This window comes from Canis lupus, chromosome 1 (assembly GCF_048164855.1).
Source record: "Canis lupus baileyi chromosome 1, mCanLup2.hap1, whole genome shotgun sequence".
Lineage (NCBI taxonomy): Eukaryota > Metazoa > Chordata > Mammalia > Carnivora > Canidae > Canis > Canis lupus.
Genome location: NC_132838.1, coordinates 65087449 through 65113226, shown reverse-complemented (window position 1 = coordinate 65113226; position 25778 = coordinate 65087449). Strand labels below are relative to the sequence as shown.

At 45.6% G+C, this 25778-nt stretch overlaps 1 protein-coding gene across 13 annotated transcripts in view; it reads right to left on the bottom strand.

Annotated features, from left to right (window-relative positions):
- TPD52L1 (TPD52 like 1) overlaps positions 1-25778 on the bottom strand; it is a 97698-nt gene that overhangs the window by 19032 nt on the left and 52888 nt on the right. For all 13 annotated transcript variants that reach the window (XM_072832840.1, XM_072832888.1, XM_072832859.1 and 10 more), the window contains exons 2-3: positions 14709-14824; positions 5202-5350 (exon numbers count right to left, since the gene is read on the bottom strand). In XM_072832840.1, the coding sequence (XP_072688941.1) occupies positions 5202-5350; positions 14709-14824 (265 nt within the window). The remainder of the gene's footprint in view (positions 1-5201; positions 5351-14708; positions 14825-25778) is intronic.

The following is a 25778-nucleotide window of genomic DNA, read 5'->3' as shown; positions in this document are numbered from 1 at the left end:
TACAGGATGAAGTTATTAATAGCTCGAAAGGGATGCAGTGGTTTAAATTCCTTTCCAAAACCTTCTCCCCTTGGCAGACCTACCATGTGGTCTATGGTACAGCTCGGGGTGTATGTGTGTGTGTGGGGGGGGGGAGGTTATTAGTCGAGGAATGACCTGGGTTCGCAGAGGCTGAACACTTATCACAGTAAAGCCTATCAGTTTGAATAGCCCATGGGAATGTTGCATTTCTGAATTCCTACTCCTTCGCCCTACAGAAGAGATTCCATTTCTCCTCCTGTGGCCTCCCTACCTCTAACACCCCGAAGTCACCCACCTCCCCATGCTTCTTTAAAGCCTAAAGACAACACACACACACACACACACACACACACACACAGAGCAGCAGAGAACAAACAACAACAAAACCCCCCAAAAACAACAACAAAAAAAGGAGGTGGTAGGAATTTTTAGTGTATGTTCTTAGCTGCTTTCAAATCAAAGCAATTCAAAAGTATGACAAAAACAATGGCGACAACAAACTCCAGAAAACAGATAATCTTTTGACCTGCTACTGTATTTTTCCATAAAGAGGTAATTTCGGTATGCTGTGTAATTATTTCTACTCACACAGTCCTATTTCTACTTGAATCCTACCACAGGCTAAGATATGCCAAGATCCTTCATTAACATATCATAGATTTTTCTTTTCAGTATAAATCAAACTAAATAGGTCATGATTGCTTAATCAGTATGCAAAGTATTGCCTCTGGGAATCACCTTCAATCCTCTGACAGCTGAAATTCTTTTTAGTGCTTTGAAATTTAATTCTACACAACCGAACCCCACCCAGCTCCTCATTCCCTCACATCAAAATTTTCATCCTGTGAGGTGTAGATGTTGTCCTGGAACGGGTACCGGGGCCCAAACAGCAGGGATTTGGTGAATTCAAGGGGGAAAACAGATCCTTCAACCAAGACCCACCACCACCACCACGGGAATAAGGCTTCCCTCCTCTCTCAGTGGCCACGAAGAGGGCGGGGAAAGGTGCGCCCCTGAAGTTATGTTACTGATACACCTGTGCCTCCCTCTGAAGGACTTATTTTTCCTTACAAAGGATGGTTCACATCATTCCTAAAAGAGCGAGGGGTCCACTTACTAAATACTCTCTGAGGAAGGCTAGCCCTGGAGCTTTCAGTGACATCACCATGCAGATGACTCCCCACGTCCATTTTCATCCCTGGCTCTTCCTCCTCCAAGTTGCCCTCTTGACACACAAACCCAAAACGCAGCTCTTGGGTCTGCCCACCACACTTGTTTTCTAGAATAGCCAACAGGCCTACGAAGTGTCAGACACCGCTCTGCCTCCTTTCCAAGTACGAACTCACGGAGCCCTCACTACCCGTGAGACAGACACCAATCGGATCTCCCCTCACCGACGCCGGGGACCCAGGACTTCGATCCAAGCAACTGGGTCCAGGCCCCGGGCTCGGCCTCGATGCTACGGGCCCACCGCTGGAGACAGTCCCAACTGGCCCGTCCCAGGCAGGCGCCACCAGCTGCCCCCGCCCGATCCCTCGGCAGCCCTCGTCTGCCACCCCCCAACCTGCGGGGAACCCCAGGCCTCCAGGCCCGTCCCCTCGCTGTCCCTCACTACGGTCGGACCTGGGCAGCGCAGGAGGCCCATTCCCCGTCTGAGCCCCCCGGGCTGCCCTCATTTCCCTTTCGAGGGCTCCGGAGGTGGGAGCTCCGTGCACCGGGGGAAGCCCGCAGCCGAGGGCCCCGCGAGCCGCCGGGTCATCATGACTCGTAGAGACCGCACGACCCTTGGGACGGCCTTGTCGCGCCTGTGGAGTCGGTGACTCTGTTAACAGAAACCCCGAGGCCCCGGGAGCCTCCTCTCCCCGGCACCACAGGGTGTCCCCCGCGGGGGGCTCATGCAGCTCCCACTCGGCCTTCGGAGCTCCACGGAACACCCCCCGGGGCCATGGCCAGGAGCGCCCCCCCCACGGGCCACTGGCCTGTCCTTCGCCTCAGGCCTCACACTCGCTGTGGAGCGCGCTCCCCGGGACCACTTGCAAAATCCACGAAGACAAAAACCCACCGGTGTTCCTGACTAGTCTGTCCGCCCCATAACCCTGGGGAATAATCTGTTCATTTGACAAAAAACTGGCCCCTGGGGCCCCTGGGGGCTCAGCGGTTGAGTCTTCAGCTCAGGTCGTGACCCCGGGGTCCGGGGATCGAGTCCCACGTCGGGCTCCCTGCATGGGGCCTGCTTCTCCCTCTGCCTGGGTCTCGGCCTCTCTCTCTGTGTGTGTCTCTCATGAATAAATAAGTAAAATCTTTAAAAAAAACAACAAAAAAGGCTTGATACTAACTACACCTTCTGACTAGAAAACCAACTTGTTTTTCAAACATGAGAAAACCAGAGACGACATGAGGAGGGGAAGCTGGCCACCCTCCCTCCTCACTGATTCCATGTGTCGGGAGGACCGTGAGTGGCTCCCCACCCTGTCCCCAGCAGGCCTGACGTGCCCTCTGCCCTCCCTCCCTCCAGCAGCTAGAGCCTTAGGGGTCGGCCTGCCCTCTGGTCCGCGCACACCCCCGCAGCGAGCTCAGGGAGGCCACGCAGGGGACCCCGCCTGGCCTGCGCCCAGGAGGAAGCTCAGATCAGTGCGACAGGAGGCGCCGGGGGCCAGGGTGCAGGAGCTCGCTGGGCCTCACCCTGTCAGGGCCGGCAACTCAACAGAAGCCACCCAAGGGCCAAGGTGGAAGCCAACGCTGACAGGGAGGCTCCTTTAATTTAGTGCCTAAGATCCAGCGGTCCGTTATGGGAGGTCGTTCACAGACTGCTGCGCTCTACTACGTTGATAACACCGTGTGGTCCCTCGTCGCCTCCTATACTTGTCACCCTCGGGCCGGGAAGGCTCATTTGCCTCCGGAGACCACGTGATGGGCTTCCTGGCTCATCCTGCCCTGCCCGGCCGTGCTCTGACGCCGTCCGGATGGGCCCCCGGGTTAGCACAGGAGCAGACGGGACTACCAGGCTGTGACAGGGGAAAAGGACATTCTCCTTTGCACGGAAGCCAGGGGAAGCAGAACGGGGAGATCACGTGCCTTCTAGATGGAACTCCCAAAACGAAGGACACCTTCACGAAGGTCTTAGGTCTTAGTTTCCAGGAACCAGCAGGCAAAGCCGGCCCCCAGCAAACCCGAGTCACTGCTGTCCATCACTGGCTCTCACGCTGACCGCCCGGCCTATCTGCTCGGGGACACAAGGACCCGCAAGGAGAAAAGTTGATTTCCACTAAAATACGGGGAATGTAGTATCTTTACCATCTGACGGATTCATGGCAGGGAAGAAAACGCAAAACACAGAGCTAAAAACTGCGGGCGGATGTTAGGGCCAAGATAGGAACTTTCTCCAGCAGCCCCTACCCACCCCCCCCCCCCCCCCCGCCTCACAAAAAACAAGAAAGATTACATCATGATGTGGGCACCTTCTTCCCTTTGATACAAGAACACCTGACGTGCAAAATATCCTAAATCATCAGAAAAGCACCACAATAGCTGAATATCTCACATAATTTAAAAAGTAATCCAATAAACTTATGATTGTAGAACACCCGAAGTTACTCTGTAACTTTGCCTGATATCAGACCAAAAGATAACGGGAAAGCCAAAAACATTTCTGGGGTGTGAGCAGGAAAAACTCCCTCTTCCGGTGTCTCCTCTGCTCCCAGGCCGACCACCGCACTCACAACGCGGCCGACACCAGAGGCATGGGTTTTCCCTCACCAGGCAATTCTGTGACACCAGCTGGGTGTCCAACGCTTAAGACACTGCCTTCCTGAGACAGGGTCAGATCCTACAGGTTAAGGGCTCAATCCTACAAGACTGCCCCCCCCATCCTACTTCAGATGCCAATATGTGTCAGCTGGGTGCTTCTGACCGGAGGACAATAAATCGGAGGTTCCCATGACGTCCTTCTCAAGTTTGACTGATTTGCTAGAGCGGCTTACGGAACTCAGGAGAAACGGTTGACTTACTAGATGACTGGTTTATTAGGAAAGCATATGACTGAGGATACAGACCCGAGAGGATACAGGGCAAGGCATGTGGGGAAGGCTGTGGGGTTTCCATGCTCTCTCCTGGTGCGCCTTCTCCCAGCACCTTCATGGGTTCCTCAACCCGGAAGCTCTCTGGACACCATGTTTTGGGGGATTTTTATGGAAGCTTCATCATATAGGTCTGACCAGTCATTAACTCCATTTCTAGCACCCTCTCCCCAATCTGGAGGACAGGGCAGACGGCTGCAAGTCCAAGCTTCTAATCATGGAATGGTCTTGCTGGTGACCAGCGCCCCCATCCCAGAGCCATTGAGAATCACTTCATTAGAACAAAGGATACTGCTACCACCCTGGAAGTGCCAAGGGATTTAGAGACTTGGTATCAAGAACCAGGGACAGAGAGCATTACACACACACACACACACACACACATATTTTTCTATCATTTCACATGGCCTTACCCCAGCTCTAAATATTCCCTAGAGTAGAAGGGATGAAAAACACATCCCCAAAGTATAAGCTCTTCTTCTTTTTTATTTTTTTAAAGATTTTATTTATTTATTTATTCATGAGAGACAGAGAGAGGCAGAGACACAGGCAGAGGGAGAAGCAGGCTCCATGCAAGGAGCCCGATGCGGGACTCGATCCCAGGTCTCTGGGATCACGCCCTGGGATGAAGGCGGCGCTAAACCGCTGAGCCACGCGGGCTGCCCCCACGCTTTTCTTTTCGAAGTAAGGGACAAACAAGTCTGTACTGCAACTGCCAACCATTCATTTTAGAAACTGAAAATCTGTAGTGAATAGTGAATGCCAAGTAACCTGAGGAAAAAGCACCTGTCCCTTTAGAATTGCATGAGAAAACACAAAGAAAAGACATATATTTAACAAATGCTTGAAAATATACAATAGAGAGGAAAAAAAAAAACAAACCCATTAAAAGCCGACTGGTGAACAATTTAATTTCAGGAAGCTACTTTGTAGAGTCTGCATCATACAACGTATTTAATGATTATTCATATTTATTTTCCTTCTAGAGAAAATATTTTTCCTAGTCACAAGTACCGAATCAGCCTCATAGGGGAAAAAAAAAACAGAAGAGGTGAGAGACAGCAGGCTAAGTGATTTTTTAAAAAATTCTACTGATATACTTACGCGGTAGTGGTCTGCATGTCATGCCAGCTTTTGCTGAAGTTCTGTTTTAATTCATTCATCAGGTTCATGCCGAGTTTTTGTTTTATCTCCACCAGATGCCTTTCTTTCGCTGATAAAACTTGCCGTAATGTTGTAATTTCGTCTTCTAGCTACAGGTGGGAAGGAACATGGTGTGGAAAGATGTGAGACCCGCTGAAATGTACACCTGCAAAGCTCTTGGTGCTCCACAGCAACCCCCTGCACCCCTGGATTACCAGGCCCATGCCTGCCTATAGCAAACGCATCCCATAGAGATGACAGTCTGACATTTTAAAATAGAAACTAGGTTTTTTTTAGTTTTAATGATTGTAAAAGTAATCACTGCTCCTTATAAAAAAAAAACTCATTCATACAGCAAAATATAAACAAGAATAATTACCTACAATCCACTAGGAAATAGCCACCACTTAATTTTTTGGCTTCTAATCTTCCAAACGTTTAAAAAAAAAAAAAAAGCAGGGCTTGGACTCACAACCCTGAGATCGAGACCTGAGCTGAGAACAAGAGTCATCTGCTAAACCAACTGGGCCTCCCAGGCACCCTCCCAAGTGTTTTTTTTTTTTTTTTTTTTTTTTTTAATAAAATTTGCACTTAGATATAATTTTTGAATAAAAAATATTGGTTTTGTACTGTTTTCCTTTCTCCCATAAGCAACTTCAAGTGTCACTAGTCAGTATTGTGTGTTGTTTGCCAATCACACATTCACAATAGCTGCAGTGCTGTAGGCACAGACAGGCCAGACACCACAGTTTGGCCAAGCTAATACTTCAGGAAGGGAGGAACTAGGGGGGAAAGGACATATGTAAGAATGTGATTTGTTTCTTTTTAATAATTTATTGACATGTAGTGGATTTCCATAAACTGCCCACATTTAAAGTGTATAGTCTGAGAGTTTTGACACGTGTGTCTTGTGAAGTTATCACCGCAATCAAGAAAGCAAACATATCCATCACCTCCAAAAGTTTCCTAAATCCTCTTTGTAGGTCCTCTCTCCTAGGTCCACATACCACATTTATATGTGGAATAAAAAAAAAAAAACAACACAAAAAAACACAAAGCAAATGAAAAGAAGCTCATAGATACAGAGAAGAGATCGGTGGTCACCAGAGGTAAGGAGTGGGGGTGATGGTGGGTGAAACGGGTGAAGAAGGTCAAAAGGTACAAACTGACAGTTATAAAATAAGTCATACACAAAAAAAACTGATCTTGCAATGTAATTTTTAACAAAGCCGTTCAGTAAAATGCCCAGATTTTAGAGAGTGCTAGTCTAACCTGTGAAAATCAATCTGAAACTCCACAAAGTTTTCGATTCCAATTGTCAGATTTTTTTTTATTGTCAGATTTTATAATGTACTGCCCTGGTAATAAGTTTTTACATCATTAAGTTTTTACTTAAGGTTTTACATCATTGTTTTCTGAAAAGTATAAATGACTGTGACTTCGTGAAGCCAGAAGAGAACTCCTAGTACTTCCTTAGTATCCCACAAGCATAGAGGTCATAAAAAACCTGACATTCTTACTAGATTTCTTATTTTTAAAAAATGACAGCTGTGTCTCATTTACATCCAAAATATCGCTCTACTTCTGACCACAAACTACATTTACACTAACACCATCAGTCATCATGCAAATGTGTTCCTTGGGTCAGCAGAGACCTAGCTGTTGGAAAAGCATCTCAAGAAAGACAAGTACCTTTGCACATATTAGCCTTTTTACTCATGCAAGGAAGACTTTACCCCACTGGTGGACAGATCAAAATAGCGTTGTGAAGTGTCAGAGACACAAATGATCACTTAAGCAAAATGGGCAAAATTTGGAGTCAGAAGCATCTTAAACAGGATGGTAGAAAAGAACTATCTCTTGGAGTTTTCAATATCAGCAAATGTCCTAGTAATCTAGCATTATTCATTTTTTTATGTTTATGGGACAGTTTTCTAATGCTTCACAGAAACTTTTCTAAAATGAATTACACATTCGGTGAACATGTTACAGTCAAGAGCGCTCCGTCCTTTCTTGTTGCGCGGGTCTTCGGTATGCAGACATATACTCATTGCTGCGAGAGGAGTCTACTCGGGGACCACCAAAGGGGGTCGTGCTTTTACTCTCCCCATTAAATGAGAATGCACAGTTATTTTAAACCCTCTATTCTTTTGGCAATCATGTCACATTCCACTTTTTCATCTTTGTCAATGTGTCCTTTTGTGTTTAATCTGTGGCCTAGTATTTCTCAAGGTTGCATCTCTGGCTCTCTTTCTGTAGAAGATGTCATGCTTCATGTCAGCCTTTTAATTCTGTAGAAAAGACCTTTTCTGCTATCTTTTGCATAAATAGTATGTACTGAGTGACTGAAATTATTGAGAGTCTTGGATTTTTTAACGACTTGGTTATGACTAGTTTTCACCGTGTAATAAAAATAATCGGACAATTTTTAACTGGCAGAAAGAAATTACAGATGTAGAGAAGAGGAAAGAGGCTTACACATCTTGATACTCTCAACCTCATATCTAGGGGACCCTAGAAATTTATTCAAAATTGGGGGAGGTGAATAAGGGACTCAGAGTTTTCTAATGAAATCCTTAGTTATTTGAGGGAGGTGAATTCATTAGTTCATTAGTTATTTGAGGGAGGTGAATAAGGGACTCAGAGTTTTCTAATGAAATCCTTGATCCCAAAAAAGTGATAGGTAGAAACACTGAAGTGACCAGTTCACCAAACACCAACCTAAAGAAAGAATAATGAAGTCCCACACCTAATATTTTAAATACGGAAGCATACATTAAAAAGCATTTATAAGGAACAGACTTCTAATGATGGAAACATGAACTCAGTTACTCAGGTGGGTCTATTCTCAGGTTCTTTAATGAAATTCTTATCATTTCAATGAAATGTTGAGACCCACACTTCTTGAAGCTTTCAGTATAATTACCGGCGATCTAAATATATGCCAAAAAAATCTGTAAGCAAATCCAGAAATTGAAAAAAACACATAATCTTAAATTATATTAGCTTGCAACAATGAAAATGAGAACCACACATCTCTTTCCACAGAGCAGACAGTTCTGCCTCACGGCAAAGTCTTTAATCACAAATATTTTAAATGATGCTCATGGTGAGAGTCCACCCTTCATTTGACTAATGAGATTTTTTTGGCCTAGTTACACCAATGGTTCTCAATTTCAGTTTACATAAATGTCACTCATAGGGCGTATTAAAATGCAGATTCCAGATATATGCCCCTTTTAATGCCCGAAGATTCTGGTATCTTCAATTTTGTAGGGTCAGGCTATCTACATTATTCAACAAACGCTCCCAGGTACTCTGATGCAGGTGGTGGAAAGCCAATACTGTAAGTACCTCCATAAGCCACATCAAATTCCTGTTGGGATGAGGTGGAGTGCAGGTAAGTCATTAACTAAAGTATTGAATATATCCTTTCTCCCTTAATTTTAAATTAATCATTTCTTTATTATAAACTAATAGTCCGGTTCTTTGGTTTCTTGACTCCCTAGAAGATCTCCTTGGATGACAAATATTTACACCCAAGACTACATATTTAGACTTGGCTATTTAAATATGAATTAACAGGCACATGACAAGTGTTGGTGAGGATGTAGCAAAACTGGAATCCTTGTATGCTGCCGGTAGGAATGTAAAATGGCTCAGCCACTGTGGAAAACCGTCCGGTAGTTTCTTAAAAAGTTAAACGAAGAATTACCATGTGACCCAACAATTCCACTCCCAGGTATATTCCCCAAAGAATATAAACAAATACACATAGACACATGTTCATAACAGCACCATTCACAGCAGCCAGATGTGAAAATAGCCGAAATACCCATCAAAGGATGAAGAGATAAACTATTGCAGTATACACCAAAAAGGAGCATTATTCAGCCACGGAAAGGACTGAAGTATTGAGACACGCTACAACATGGAAGAATATCAAAAACGTAGGCTACATGAAAGAAGCCAAACACAAAAGGCCATTTATTACATGAAATACACAGAACAGTAAATGCAGAGATACAGAATGCAGAGGGGAAAATAGGAAGCAACTGCACAAAGAGTATGGGTTTTCTTTTTGGGGTGCTAAAAATAGTTTGGAACTAGAGGTGGTAGTTACACCACATTGTAAGTATAACAAATGCCGCTGAATGGTTCACTTTAAAACAGGTAATTTTATATTAAAACAGTTAATTTTATACCTCAATAAAAAAATGCAAAAACATATGACTTAACCTGAATTAGCTAATGAATTACCTTCAAAATGAAATTTACGTTAGAAGATTGAAAACTTACCTTCCTATTTTATGCTAGATTACATAAAAAAAAAAAATCTTACTTCTATCCGGACAAAGAAATACTTTCATAAACTATTAAATCATCAGTATGATGCTTAGGAGTAAGACTATTTGGTGTCTTGCACACACTACTTCAGTGCCAGCTTCCTCTCCTGGGTAATCATGCCTCTGGCTGAGACTCCTAAGAACTAAGATTAAAATCCAGATACTCAAAAAAAAAAAAAAAAAAAAATCCAGATACTCCTTGAGAGAGGGTGGTGATTATTTTTATGTGTCAACTTGATTTGGCCATGGGATGCCCAGACATCTGGCCAAATATAATGCTGCGTGTGCCCATGAGGGTGTTTCTGCATAAGATTATCAATTGAATTGGAAGAATTGGAAGACTGGGTAGGGCAGATTGTCTTCCCAAAGTGGGTGGACATCAACACATCGATTGAAGTCCTAAATAGAAGAAAAAGGCTGACCCTCCTTCAGTTCATAGGGACTCTTCTTGTCTGACTGTATTTGAGTTGGGACATTGTTTTTCCTCTTCCTTCATATTTAAACTGTACCATCAGCTGTTTTTAGGCCTTGAGCCTGCTGGCCTTCAGACTGGAGCCACACCATCAGGTCCCCTGGTTCTCCAGCTTGCTGACTATAGATCTGGTGATTGTCAGCCTCCATCATCACATCAGCCAATTCCTTTGTAACAAATCTCTTTCCATGTACATATACCCTATTGGTTCTGCTTCTCTGGAGGGCTCTAACACAGAAGCGTATTACAGCAAGACATTGCTGATTATTAACACTTCAGTTGTTCACGATTCAGTCCAGAAAGAACGAAGGCCTTGGAAGAAGGAACTAGGAGAGAAAGACCAAGAGCCTAAGGCACTTCTCTATCAGTCTATGAGACAGGTGGCTTGAGGGAACTGTGTGTTCTTCCTGGGGGCACCTCACACCACAGGAAGCGAGACGAACCCAAAGAAGGATGAAGGGAGCCTGAAAAGAGGCTTTGCTTACTTAATAATATTGCCTGGTATTTTTCCACCTCCTATTAATGCTTATTTTTCTTGAGTCATTTTATCTAGAGGATGTTGGCAGTGTTTGATGGTTATATAATCATAAATTTACAGTGCTAATGCTAGCACTTCATCCTTTTCAAAAGCCCAGCCAAATTGCAGGGACGCCTGGGTGGCTCAGTTGGCTAAGCATCTGCCTTTGGCTCAGGTCATGATGAGGTCATGTCAGGAGCTAATGAGAACAAACAGCTGAAACAAAATATTATTTCTTTATATACTGGTAAGGTGTGTAAGAATGCATATTCAACTTCCAGTATTTAAAAATGCAAATATTTTGGAGGACCTGGTCGGCTCAGTTGATAGAACATGTGACTCTTAGTCTTGGAGTCATGGGTTTGAGCCCCATGTGGGGTACAGAGGCTGCTAAAAAAAATAAATAAATAAACTTAAAAAAAAGTAAATATTTCTTTAACGTATAAAATAATTCAAGTTAATTATAAACCTTAATTGCATACTTTCTATACGCAGACCACTGCACCAGATCAGAGGTGATACTGGCCTGACAACGAAGAAACTTAAAAACACACATATTGCATGACCATAATCATAAAAGATTAAATTGTGTTAACAGATTCCTCTTTCACGACACAGAGTCCATCTAAGATGTAGCCTTTTGGGCAATACTGGCTTACTTTATGGTTCCGACACAAGGACAGATCTTCCTCTTGCTAACACTTGGTAGCACACGACAATATGTGGGCTGTGTGGACAAGTGGAGTTGTGAGTTTGCTCCAAGTATAAGGGCCACCTCACGGGAATCGAACAACAAAACAGTGCAGGATAAAGCAGTGGGGAGGAATCCAGCATAGGCACGAACCGGTGGAGGACTCGGAGGACACTGAAGAGGAGACTGGATCCCTGGCATGCCCTGAGGCCTCTTGTAAGCAAAGGAGTCAGAGAGGTCTGGATGCAGACCTCTCACTTTGGGGTCATGGCCATCACGACTACCTGCCTCCAAGCCAGTCTAACGGGCTGGCCTGTGAGGTGTCCTGTTGCCCAAGTGGCCAATGGATCCAGTAGGATCTTCCCTCAGGCACAGAGGGCAGTTGCTTGCGACCAGGGGCCCAGGAAGGATGTCTGTGGAGAGCTGAGGCAGGGGAGCTGGGCCATACAACAGATGGCTCTGGTCTCTGGAGGGCCACTTGTGGGACTGCCGAGATTGCTCTCTGTGTGTCCTTGTTGTAATGAAACACTAGCATCCGAGCGTGTCTGAATGCGAATCTGATCTGGAAAGAACCTGGTTTGGAGTGGGTATATGAGTATGAGTGTGTATGCACATGTGCGTGAACGTGTGCGTGTGTGTGTACACGCTCGTGGAGGCACGCAGGCACACGCACACAGCAGCTGCAGCGTGCATTTGCTGGAGGGCAGGGAAAGCCAACTCAAGGAAAGGATGAGCATTAATATGCAGAGGTGGACCGAAGCAGAGGGAGAAGCGGTGGAAACGTGAAGAGAAAAAACATCAGATACACTTCCCGCGCAATGGACTGGGCCTGGGGGCACACAGCTGCGCCCTCGTGCCTCTGGAAGTCACGATGCCACCCTGGCAATACTATGCGGTACTTCTTCATCTCTGAACAACCCAGAAATAAGAGACAGGAAGCATCCTAAAGGATGAGAACATGCATCCTGGTAGCTCGAACATAGGAACGGGGTCTGTGTTATTTTCAGAAGTCAGGCTGAAGAGTCCTAGTAATGAGAGGTGCTGGAAGCTCAGTAATGTGGCCGAACCAGACAGGAGTTTCCGGAAGCACCATTGGGTTTTTTGTATCACAGAGGCATCCACTTAAAACCAAGGCTCACTTTTTCTTGACTAGAAAAGTAATGCGTGTGCTCACTGCTGAATGTTTAGAAAATAAAGAGCGCACACAGAAAACAGAGGTGTGGGGATGCCTGAGTGGCTCAGTGGCTGAGCATCTTTGACTCAGGGCGTGATCCCGGGGTCCTGGGATCGGGTCCCGCATGGGGCTCCCTGCAGGGAGCCTGCTCCTCCCTCTGCCTGTGGCTCCGCCTCTCTGTGTCTCATGAATAAATAAATATTAAAAAAATAAAAATATAAAAATTTGTAATTTAAATATGTATGTGTGTGCGTGCATGTGCATGCAGACCCCAGCAGTTCCAGAACCCAGAAAACCAAAGGCATTTTATAAAGGTCGGCCTGCTACAGAGGTTTAAGTACAGAACTTAAACTTGGACTGTAACAGTGAAGGAATTAACTGTTAGCTTAGAATCGGCGAGCTCACACCACTGAGCAGAGCCTAACTTCGGACACCACAACTGACGTGAACACACGGCATGAACCAGAATTCCGGGCCTTATGAAAACACAGAGCTAGGACGCTGTCCGTCGCCGCTGACTTCGGCCCGCGTGTGCCGGCAAGTGTGGCCAACTGGAAGTACACTGGGTGGTTCTAGATCAGCGGCCGCAGGCCCAGCCAGCCAAAGGACCGGGCTACCTGCCTGGAGGCCCTGCACTTACTGAAATCATTTCTGCTGTACCAGGAGAACAAGCTGCTCTTGCATTTCACAATGCAGTTATTTTCGGGTGTGCTTTGCGAGGACACCTGAGAAGTCTTTAATATCATCATAAACAAACACCACCGGAACATGAGAGCTTGAGGAGTCTGGAGCAGACAAAGCGGGGTGAGGATACGGTGATGCTCAAAGCTGTATCCTCAGCCTGCGATCGAGCCCAGAGACTTGCTTCCAGCCGGACCAGGAGCTCTGTGCCCTCGGATGCAGGGATGCAGAATGGGGAGGGATATGGGCCTCCACTCTCTGGCCCTACTGCTTACCCTATTCGAAAAGCTCCCGGGATCCCTGGGTGGCACAGCGGTTTAGCGCCTGCCTTTGGCCCAGGGCGCGATCCTGGAGACCCGGGATCGAATCCCACGTCGGGCTCCAGGTGCATGGAGCCTGCTTCTCCTTCTGCCTGTGTCTCTGCCTCTCTCTCTCTCTGTGTGTGTGACTATCATAAATAAATAAAAATTAAAAAAAAAAAAAGAAAAGCTCCCTTTATCCAGTGCTTTTCTCCTACAACATAACTGTTCCTTAGCGAAGCATTTAAGGCTTAGTGGGTGCTGCCAACAAATGGCTTTAGCAACTGTATTCCTAGTGGGCCAGGCATCCTCCCCACCTCTAAGTCCGGATGCCCGAAGCAACGACACAAGATCTAAGGAAACCTGGATTCCTCACAGCTTTCCTTGCTGCCGCCCCCAGTGTTGGGTCCTTCTGCAGACGAGCACACAGTGTAAGAAATCCAGTTGCTTCTATGATTGATTTTTTTTTTTTCGTTACAAAAAATAAACCACTTCAAAGTATTTGTTGAGCTAAGTTGCTGACCTAAAGCAAAAACCGCTCTTAAATAGGAGCTTGCACTGCTACCTATACCAAGGTCTTGGAGGAATTCATCAGCTCTGTGAGTGAGTACTGTTCCCATAATACTGCAAAATTAAAAACAGTAAGAGGTGCAGGGACACCTGGGTGGCTCAGCAGTTGAGCGTCTGCCTTTGGCTCAGGGTGTGATCCCGGGGTCTTGGGATCAAGTCCGGCATCGGGCTCCCTGCATGGAGCCTGTTTCTCCCTCTGCCTGTGTCTCTGCCTCTCTCTCTCTCTCTCTCTGTCATGAATAAATAAATAAAATCTTAAAATAAAAAAGAATAAGAGGTGCATATTTACAGCTACTTGCCACTGTTGCTTAAGCAACATTAGTATCCTTTTTTTTTTACTCTAACCAGTGGGTAATGGACAACTAGCAGTACAAAAACACCCTAGAAAAAAAATGAATCACCTTACAATATATCATTTATTAAATTTTATTAAATGAAAGACAACACGGTGGTGGCCAGTCAGTTAAGTGTTGGTTCTTGATTTCAGCTCAGGTCATGATCTCAAGGTCATGAGATCAAGCCCCCTGTGGAGCTTTGGGCTGGGTATGGAGCCTGCTTAAGACTCTCTCTCCCTCTGCCCCTTCCACCCCCGCTGGCACTTCCTCAATGCATAAATGCAGGAAAGACAACATAATTGTACCATGGGACTCACACAAAACTCACATGAACTCCTCAGATCCTGAGAGACACAGAACAACAGTAGGACGACTAAACATACCTGAACTAATTCTGCCTTTAACTCTTCTCTTTCCTCCTCGGACAGCATGCTAGGGAAGTCAGCACTGGCTACCATGTCTTCATCTCGTCCTTGCAATGGTTCAGTCTCCAACAAACCTTTAGACAAGATTGATAAAACATAATGCAATTAAAAAAATTTAGCCGACTCCTGTTTCCACAGTCTGGAGAACCAGCCCGACCTTCCTGCTCAAAAACAGCTAAAATCTCCTGGGACACTGGGGTGGCTCAGTCAGTTAGGTGTCTCCCTGTGGCTCAGGTCATGGTCTCAGGCTCCTAGGATGGAGCCCTGCGTTGGGCTCCCTGCTCAGCGTGGAGTCTGCTTCTCCCTCTCTGGCTCCCCTACCCCTGTGTGTGCTCTCTCTTTCTCTCTCTTTCTCACACACACAAATGAATGGGATCTTTAAAAAATAAAAAATAATTAAAAATTCCAGGAAAAAAAAAACAACTTTCTTTTTTTTTTTTTTTTTTTAAGATTTTATTTATTTATTCATGAGAAACACAGAAAGAGAGAGAGAGGCAGAGACACAGGCAGGGGGAGAAGCAGGCTCCCTGCAGCGAGCCCAATGTGGGACTCCATCCCAGGACCCCAGGATCACACCCTGGGCCAAAGGCAGACACTTAACCGCTGAGCCACCCAGGGATCCCCAACCCCGACTATCTAAATTTGTGATCAGCTGCCAAGTAAGGAATATTAAGAAGCCCAATAACTAAGTCCAGGTGGGAAGCCAGGGGTGCAAACCAAAGAAGCTCTCATGGGTTCCGCATTTGCCACCCAGATGGCTTCCCGCTTTGGCGCTCACTGGCCCCTGGGGTGCAGAGGACAAAGCCTCGGGCCACCCAAGGAGAAGGGTTTAAGGTGGGGGACTTGTACATAAACCCACATTCCCATAAACCCGCATCCCCACGGGGCTGCACCCTGAGAGCAAGGAGAAGAGAAAATCAAGAGCGTCGCTCCCCACGGGGATCTGGGGGGCAAGCAAAGCAGCCTCAGCTGTTGAATGCGCAGCCGCAAGGGCCTCCCTGGGTCCCTACTCCCGAGGGGGACTGTGTGGGAGCTGGCAACCCGAGTGTACACTACTTGGGTGGTCCACGAGGACCCAGAGATGGCACAGCATTGTAAACCTTCCCACTTCGGATGTGGACGGAATGTGGATGCGAAACCTGGGGCAGCAGCAGCTGTGAGGAATCAATGCAGGCTGATTCTGGCGGAGGGAACAAGGGAAGTGCCCAGGTGCTCGAGGACATCACTGTGGCCCAGACCAACCCCGGGGCACTACAACTTCTAACTTGTCCAGTGAGAAAAATGGCTTTTGGTCAAAAAAAAAAAAAAAAAAAAAAAAAAAAAAAAAAAAAAAAAAAAAAAAGATGCTCTCTAGGAGAGCCCCTTGGCATTTGAGTTTGGAGAACTCAAACACCTATGTTCTCTGGAGGATCCAGCAAACAGTCCTCCACATACGTGGAAGCTTCCTGTAGGACACAACTTATGACAGACCTGGCATCTACACATCCATGGGGAGAGGAAGGTCTCTTAGTAAGCTGTCCTGGAGCAAACAGCCCTCCATGTAGAAAAATTAAGATTGGACACCTTCACATGATTCACAAAGATTAAATTATAAACATTTTAGAAGACAATAAGATTGGGACGCCCAGGTGGTTTAGTGGTTGAGTGTCTGCCTTCAGCTCGGGTCGTGACCCTGGGGTCCTGGGATCGTGTCCCCCATGGAGATCCCCGCAGGGAGCCCGCTTCTCCCTCTGCCTGTGTCTCTGCCTCTCCCTCTGGGTCTCTCATGGATAAATAAATAACATCTTTAAAAAAAAAAAAGGCAGACAACAGGATTTATGAATCACTAGGTCGGAAGGGACTTCTTAAACAAGACACCAAAAAAAGGCATATCATGAAAAAAGTAGGGTGAATAAAATTACAGATGTCTTTTCATCAAACCCACTGGAAAATTAAAAGACATGCTACTAATTAGAAGAAGCAATATATCTCTCATGTGTAACTAGCAAAGGACAAGTTACCAGAATAAAAAATAATTCTTAGACCAGTTTAAAGCACAAAAATAGGGGGATCCCTGGGTGGCTCAGTGGTTCAGCACCTGCCTTCGGCCCAGGGCGTGACCCTGGGGTCCCGGGATCGAGTCCCCCGTCGGGCTCCCTGCATGGAGCCAGCTTCTCCCTCTGCCTGTGTCTCTGCGCCCCCCATCATGAATAAATAAATAAAATCTTTAAAAAAAATAAAGCACAGAAATAACCCAATAGATCCAAAACAGAATTCGCTGTAGGAAGAAATCGCAAATGGTTAACAAACCCAAGAAAATATGCTCAGCCTCTCCGATGTTCTGGGAAACACAAATTAAATCATTTCACACCCACTGGATTAGTAAAAAGTCCAAAGGCTGACATTATCAAATTTGATGAGTACGTGGAGGATGGAAACTCTCATATGCTGCTGGCAAGAATCCTAAAGAGAGACGAGTAACTTGGAAAATAAGCTACCGTGATCTGTGGGGTGCGCACCCCCTTCCATCCAGCCCATCCAGACCTACATATAAATCGGCACCGAGGTCACCGGCAAGAACTCTCATGGCAGCCGAAGCCCAGGACCAGGAGGATGCACAGAAGCCCCCTGGGCACCCCCTCCTCCCAGCACCTGACCACGTGCAGGGAGTGAACGACCCCACACGCTCCGGGGACGGAACTCACCAACAAGATTCAGAGTGAAAAGCACAAGTTGCAGAAGAATCATAAGGTAAAACCCCAAACAGACAAAACTAACTAAAATATTGTCTACAAATAAAATCATAAAGAAAAGCAAGACTGCGATCAAAATGATCCAGGACCGGGTTTTCTTCTCTGAGGTGGGCTGGGTGCAGATGGCAGCGGGCGCCTCCCCAGGATCTGATGGTCACGCTCCACTTCTGGGACTCTGCATTTCTGCATCTGAGTATTTCTTCTACCTTTTATTTTGTAAATATTCTTTTGCCTGTGTATATTATGGGATAAGACAATTAAAAATAGATTTTTCGGGATCCCTGCGTGGCGCAGTGGTTTGGCGCCTGCCTTTGGCCCAGGGCGCAATCCTGGAGACCCGGGATCGAATCCCACGTCGGGCTCCCGGTGCATGGAGCCTGCTTCTCCCTCTGCCTGTGTCTCTGCCTCTCTCTCTCTCTCTGTGTGACTATCATAAAAAAAAATAGATTTTTCTCTAAAGTCAACATTAAAGGTAAGCAATTAGCCTACAGTGTCAGGACATTAGAGGTAAAGAGAGCAAGGAGATGAACCAATCTGCAAAGTGCTTCTCAGGCTGGCCCCACTTTTGAGTCCCTCACATGCACATCCTTATTCTGGAGCAACGACGGGCCATCAGCACCTGCTGATACACCGGCCACATCAGTGAGCGCGGCACCCTGCTGGCCTCGCTGATCCAAGTTCAGCAGCACCTTGTCCCATCTCTCTACTCCGGAGGCCAGTTTCGATGCTAAGATAATTTTCTTTTCCATGAGTAATGCCTCTTCATTGCAGAAGACAGAAAAATAAAATTATCCGTCATGGACTACAATTACTGTTAATCGCACTGCCCAGAAACAAGTATCATTTTGGTCTGTCCTTTCTGGTTATTTCTTCTATGCAAAAGTATACGTTCTCTTGTATATACTTATGTGCACTTACTGTTGTGAATCTGATGTATTCAATAGGGCATCGTGAACGTCCCTTATGTCTAAAAACACAGCCGCGTTGATATATTTTTGATGGTCACACAGTACTTTGTCTCGTGTGTGATTGATAACTTACCCCATTTCCTGGGAAGCCACAGCAAACATCGCCTTGTCAAACAAACCATCAAGCAAAATCCTATACACTCGATCACAGAGTCAAGGGGCAAGAACATTTTTGAAAACAACTGCCTAATTTTCACTCAGAAAGACTGCGTCAGTTTTATGCAGACATCAGCAACCTGTGAGACTACCTGTAGACTCAGGACAATAATGTTGCACCGATTTCTAAAAATATTTTATTTAAACTCAATTTGCCCACATATAGTATAACACCCAGCGCTCATCCCATCAAGTGCCCCCCTCAGTGCCCGTCACCCAGTCACCCCATCTCCCCGCCCTCTTCCCCTTCTGTAAACTTTTGTTGGTTTCCCAGAGTTAGGGGTCTCTTATGGTTTGTCTTTCTAATTTTTCCCACTGTGGTTTTGATTTGTACTTCCCTGATGACAAGTGATGAGGAGCACTTTTTCATGTGTCCAAGCACAGATTTAAGAGATGGACACAGAAGGTAGGCTGCCCCCAACCACAGGAGGAAGCTCTAAGGTACTCTGGCTCCCTAACTCAGCTGGGCCCAGGAACTGAACAAATACTGCTTAAACTTAGCTGGTATGCAAATTCTCCATCTTCCCCTCTCTTGACAGTGTGAGAGGACGTGGGCAGCTACTTAAGACGACATCAAACATCTTTAGCACCTTCTTATATTCTAGGACAAAACAATAATTCAGAATCTATTTTAGTTGGTAACAAGTGAGTTGGGAAACTTCTAATGAATTTAGGGAAAGGCAGAGACCCAGATCCAGGAGGTTAACTTCTTTTCAGGGGAAAACAATGTAAAGCTTACGAGGTGAGATATCCTGTGCTGACCTGGGGCTCTGATGTGCCACCGCATGTGCCCCTCCAAGGCAACATCACGGATCTTTGCAAAGTCTCACTCCCAGAAAGCAGCCATTCAGGAAATCTGCTTGGAGGCCAGGCTGCGGGTGAGATGAGGTCTAACTGGACCAGTTACCTTCTTCATTCTTATTCTTGAAATGAAATGCCACTTCCCCATCTTCTTTTCCTATTAATGCCTCAATTTCCCTGCATCGGCCTCTTCTGATGAGTGTTCTCTGAGTCACACAGCTTAGCCCGGGGGGACCATATAAACCCAAACAAAATGAAAACACGGCCTGCCGTGTTCAGCGGAAAATGCTCCACTCACTGGGTTAGGGAAGCAGTCATCCAACCATGGGGTCAGAGGATAATTCCAGAATCAAGGAGCAGATGAAAGAGGAGTTGAAGAAAGATGGGATTCACCAGTGAAAGTCAGTCAGGATGGGGAGGGAGAATAGAAGCCACCAGTAAGAGACACCAAGTGAGAGACAAGAACGTGAGAGGACAGCACAATCAATATAACATGACCTAGTCCCTATGGAAGCAGGTACTCAAGGAGATTAAAAACATAGTTTTCATAAAAGCAATTATTAGTGGGCAAAAATCACTCCGAGACAAAATTTTTGGCAGACACCAGTACACTATGCATGCACGCAACTTCATGAATTTGGTTCCCTTTCCTGATGTGCAAACTATGCCCCCTTGGTCTGGGAGGCAGGAGATCTGGGCTCCTACCTATCTGTGGGTTTGCCACTAACGGCGGAATACACTTGATCTCAATGATCTCATCTGTTAAACTGATACCTTGTGGAACTGTTGTTAAAATTAAATATGTTACATCAGATAAGACACATGAAAATGTCCCAAATGTCTTCAATTTCCATATAAACCACAGTAGCATATTGGTGAAACTGGGAGTAATCGTTTTACAAAATATTACCGTGTTGGGGCACCTGGGTGGTGCAGTCAGTTAAGCGGTCTACTGGTTTCTGCTCAGGTCATGACCTTGCATCCTGAGATCAAATCCCGTGTCCAGCTCCATGCTCAGTGCAGAGTCTGCTTGGGACTCTCTCTCCCTCTCCCCATGCCACCATCCCCCTCCTCTCCACTGTGCTCTCTAAAATAAATCAATCTTTTAAAAAATATTAATGTGCTATCTTCTCTTTTGGGTCTGCAAGAATATTTTCCTAGCTGGTCTAAGGCATCCACCTGTCTGAGGTGACGCAGAGGAGCAAAAGACTCCCACACAAAAGGATTCATATTGAAATTCTTGTCATTTGAAATTGGGTTTGCCAGGAAGACAAATACTTTGCAACAAAGGCAATTTTCTAAGGAAGGGATGTTTTTCACATTTTCCTTTCCCTCTTCACATAGCAGAAGCCAAGCCCAGGACGCCCAGGACACCCAGGCCAGGGGGCTCCCCATAGGTACACGGTGTATTAGGATTTACCAAGGATGTATGTGCCTTCTGGTCCATCCTAGGGGGATGGTGGGGAGAGGGAAGGGAGAGGGAAGGAGAGGGATGCTGGGAAATGTGCATGTTCAGCCTTCCTTGTTGGGCTCTGGAGGTTCTGTTTGCCCCTACAGACCCACTCCACTCCTTCCTCTTCTCCGCTCTGCTCTGCACCCTGGAGACCCACCTGAGGATTACATCAATATGATTTTCTCACCCACCCAGCACTGGCCAGTGGGGAGCCCCAGAGGGACCCTGGAGAAGAGAAGAAGGGCTAGGGGCTGCCTCCCTCCCTGCCAGGCGGCATGGTGCAGTTTTGGCTTTTTTCACGACCAAGGACCACACCTGCACTTAGGTGGTCCTCCTCCACAGCTCAGCTGTTATCAAGCTCCCAGAACCTGACCCTCTCCTCCCACCTAAGGACTGTGGAGACTCCCTGCCATTGTCGTCCTGACGTGCTTCAACACTCCCTCCTGGTTTCCCTTAACTCTTCCTGTCGTTCCAGTGGTCCCTTCACTAAACTCCCTTGAATGAAGCACCCCCATTGAGCATGCCATTCATCTGCTTCCAGAAGCTTGTCCCAATCTCCCTTTTGGGCTCTAGGTAGAAAAATCTTTCAGGCCATCCCACACCAACCAGGAGCACAGCCACATCCCTGTAAAAGCAACAGGGGCTGGGAGGTTGGGCACCAGCCCTTGTGGTTTAGTTCCCTAATTCCCACTTCTGCAGTCAGCTAACCATGCCTGGGGCCCAGGACTCCCCACAGGGACTCAGGGAGAAAACTGTCACCTTGGTACGGGGTTGGTACCCCTGCAGTTCGGGCTGGAGTTGCTGGGGAGGTGGAGAGAATCTGCCACCGAGAACCAAACTGAGGCTAACTCAGCTTGGAAGGGCTGCAGGGCCCAACCCCAACCAAGGGAAGACAAGCTTATGAATAATATCCACAGAAGATGTCGGCATCAGAGGACGTCATAGTTCTGGCTGAAGGGCCAGCAGAGAAAACAAAACACTACCTGGACCCTTCCTGTTTCCACATACCAGACACCTCCTTAATCAGGACAAGGCAAAGGGGGAGCTGAAAAAGGAGAAATCTGAGCTGCAGGACAATTTAACTGAGGAGATGAATATTATTTAAAACAGGTTTTAAAAAGCAGTCCATTGGAATGGACTAAACCTATTTTTTTCTTCTCCACTACCCAAAGCCCAAAGCATAGGTTTAAAAAAAAAAGGAGCACATGTCTGTACACCAAGACATATTGGGGGTAGGGTTGGGGGCACCTGAGTGGTTCAATCGGTTCAGCGTCCGACTCTTAACTCTTGATCTTGGCTCAGAGTCAGGATCTCAGGGTTATGAGGGCGAGCCCCGTGTCAGGCTCTGTGCTGAGCATGGAGCCTGCTTGGGACCCTGTCTCTCCCTCTGCCCCCCTTCCCTCAGGCTCGCTCAAAAAAAAAGGGGGGGGGAAGGGCATAGTGTGAATACATTTTGTGATCTTGCTATAGGAGTATTTTGTACCTAGACAGCCATCTTACTTTCATTTGTATGTAATAAAATATGTAGACATTTAATAAGGGTAAACAAAAATCCACAGGTCTGACTCTAAGGCAGGAGTTGTGCTTCTCCATTGGCCAGGCACATCTCTGGGAAACAGGTAGATCCCAGGTAGTTGTCAAATGCCACCAAATGCCTGCTTTCACCTTCAATTGGCCATGATAACTCATTCAAGTCCCACTTGTAGGGCTGAATGACACAATATACCAAGGCAGATCCAGCAGAGAATGACGATGGGCTGGTCCCAGCCTTGTTGATGGGGATCTTCACTTATGAACCCGGGTTCAGGGTCTGACTCATTTGCAAATTGCTGCCCTCGAAGTTAGGCTAGTCTGACTCCAGGGCCTACATCCTTCCCTGTCCTACAAGCATATGATGAAAAGGAAACAAATGCTGACAAGTACAAATCAAGAAATGAGCTTTGGATTAAAATGCCTCCTTCAACCTTGAAACGAAATTGCTCATTGGCATCCATATACTTTTTTTTTTTTTTTAAGATTTATTCATTCATTTGGGAGAGAGAAAAGAGCATGCTGGCATGCAGGGTGGGGCAGAGGGAGAAGGAGAGGCAGTCTCAAGCAGACTCTGTGATGAGAACGGAGCCCAACACAGGGTTTGACCTCACGACCCTGAGATTCCTGAGATTAAGACCCTGAGATCACGACCTGAGCCAAAACCAAGAGTCATACACTTAACTGACCGGGCCACCCAGGCATCCCAGTATCAATATACTTTCAATGCATCTTGTTGAGCTCTCCAGTGGATTAGGTTATGGCTTCATGCACATGATTGAAGGAGCACAGACAGCTAGGAGTTAAAATGGTTACAAACCATGACTTCAGATGAACGACCCCATATGCATATTTAATTTGCATTGTGGCAAATATATAAAAGTCACAGAATTTCTTTTAAATGGCAAAATAATCTTGCAGGTATTGGTGTGTACACCCACACTAAGGAATTAACAAATAAATATGGCTGTGGAACCAAGCAAAGGAAGAAAAGTGTGTATTTTCAAAAAGAATACAAAATTATTCCAGGACTTAAAAAAATTTTGAAAATATTATTCCAGGACTTAAAAAAAAGAGAGAATGCAATAAAACAAATGAAAATTCACCCTTGTTTACAAAATAAATTTAAGACCGTAATGTTTATTACTTATATTTCCACCATGATGTTTGGTGAAAATAACTGCAGACATTCTTTTCGCATAAAACTTCAAAATACCTCCATTTATTCTCTCTGGGAAAAACTCCTGAGCTAATCTCACTCTTGGATATATGGTTATCTTAAAGTGCACAAAAAACTAACCACATGTTAATTCGAGGAGGGTGGAAATTAAAGATATAAATTAAACAAATTTATTTATTAGAATCCTCTCTGCATGTTAGACCTACCACCCAAACCTAGATATTATTTCTTATGCACCCCCATCTTTGGACTGCTTCCCATTCATATACTAGCAACTTGCATCTAGCCTCTTACTGAATCACACATCCAGTATATAAGGCTTTACATGTGTTTTTTCCTCTTGTCCTGGAGTTTTGGCAGTAGCCTCAAAGGCTAAGAATAATGGGAGCTTTATACCCCCAGTTCATAAAACCAAGGCTTGAACCCTAGTGCGTGATATGCCAATAGATTTTATAATTGCTTCTGCCGGGGCTGAGACCACCTTCTTCTAGCCCTTGAGTAGGGGTGAAGAATGGAGCAGGGACGGAGTGGCATGTACGAAACTTGCATACACAGACAAGCAATGATGAAAGACAAATAATACTCTCTACTCTCCAGAGATCACCACTGTGGAACCTTCATGTACATCTTTCCAGATCTCTTCCTCTATTGCAGCCCATTTCCCACGCCCCCTCACATGTTAACATCTCTGAAATCGGGATGTCTCTTACAATCAGTGTTAGCAGCATTTTCTTTCTGTGGTGGCATATAAAACAATAGGTATCTTAGAATCTTCGACATCTTAGATTTTAAGAATCTGATATATAGATATATATACATATAAAAAATCAAATATATCTTATATATGTATATTTAGAGATCTCCATATAATTGAAAATGAGATCAAAGGTGCCTGGCTGGCTCAGTCAGAAGGACATGCAGCTCTTGATCTTGGAGCCAGGAGTTCAAGCCCCACGTTGGGTGTAGAGATCCCTTAAATAAATATTCTTTAAAAGAATGAGATCATGCTATTTTGCAACATGATTTTTTTTTCAGACTTTTTTTTTTAAGATTTTATTTTTAAGTAAGTTCTACACCCAATGTGGGGGCTTGAACCCATAACCCCAGGATCAAGAGTCCACCAACTGAGCCAGCCAGGTGCCCCAGAAAACTTTCCCTCCTCATCTTTTTAAAATCTCATCTGAAACCAGACTGTATCAAAGGTCCCCAACTGGGACACCTGGGTGGCTTAGTGGTTGAGCATCTGCCTTTGGGTCAGGTCGTGATCCTAGGGTCCTGGGACTCGATCCCACAACAGGCTCCCCTCAGGGAGTCTGCTTCTCCCTCTGCCTGTGTCTCTGCCTCTCTGTGTCTCTCATGAGTAAATAAATAAAATCTTAAAAAAAAAAAAAGTCCCCAGCTGATCCTGTAATGTGTCTAGAGCTAGTTTGCCCAAACCCATATCCAAACCACAACTGCATACTCACCTGTTTGTCATGCTCCTTAAGCCTCTTTACCTCTAGCTGACTAATTAATGGCTTGTGGAAGAGCCCAGGCTTTGTCTTGGCAAATTCATCCCAAGAGTTTGATTAATGATTCATCAGGTGATTGCAAGAATACAGCATATTGGGAAGAGACCCCTTTGGGGGAAACTAGTCTTAGGAAGAATTCCAGCTCCACCCTTTTCAACTCTATAACTATGATCATTGGAAACCTGGTCTTGTCTTTTGTGAAATGGGGATAATAATGTCTACACACACAAGCAGGTTGTCAGGACTTACAGTTTTGCAAAATACTAGCACAGTGCCTGGTAAATAGTAATCGGTTAGCACATCTTATAGCACCCAATCCAGTCACACTTGAGTGAATTCTTCCTTGATCAGAATTATTTATGAAACTCAAGTGCTCTGAGAGGAAAAAAAAAATAGAAGCTACTATTCTGTCCTCAAGATGCTAAAAGAATTTCACTATAGAGACTAGTCACTCACATCTCTACCTGAAGTAACACCAGTAGAGCTAGCACGCAATGACATGCAAAGTGGATGTCCTGCAGAAACCCAAACCCTCATGCTGCTTACCCTCTGTCCCCTCCTTAGAAGGAGCCCTCTGCTCCTATGGCTCTACCCTGTCTGGCCATTGCTTCATGGACAGGGATGAACTCCTGACTCAGAAGTAGCCTCTGGATTCCTCTCTTGAGATTTTAAACTACGAGACAAAGGATGGGTTGGC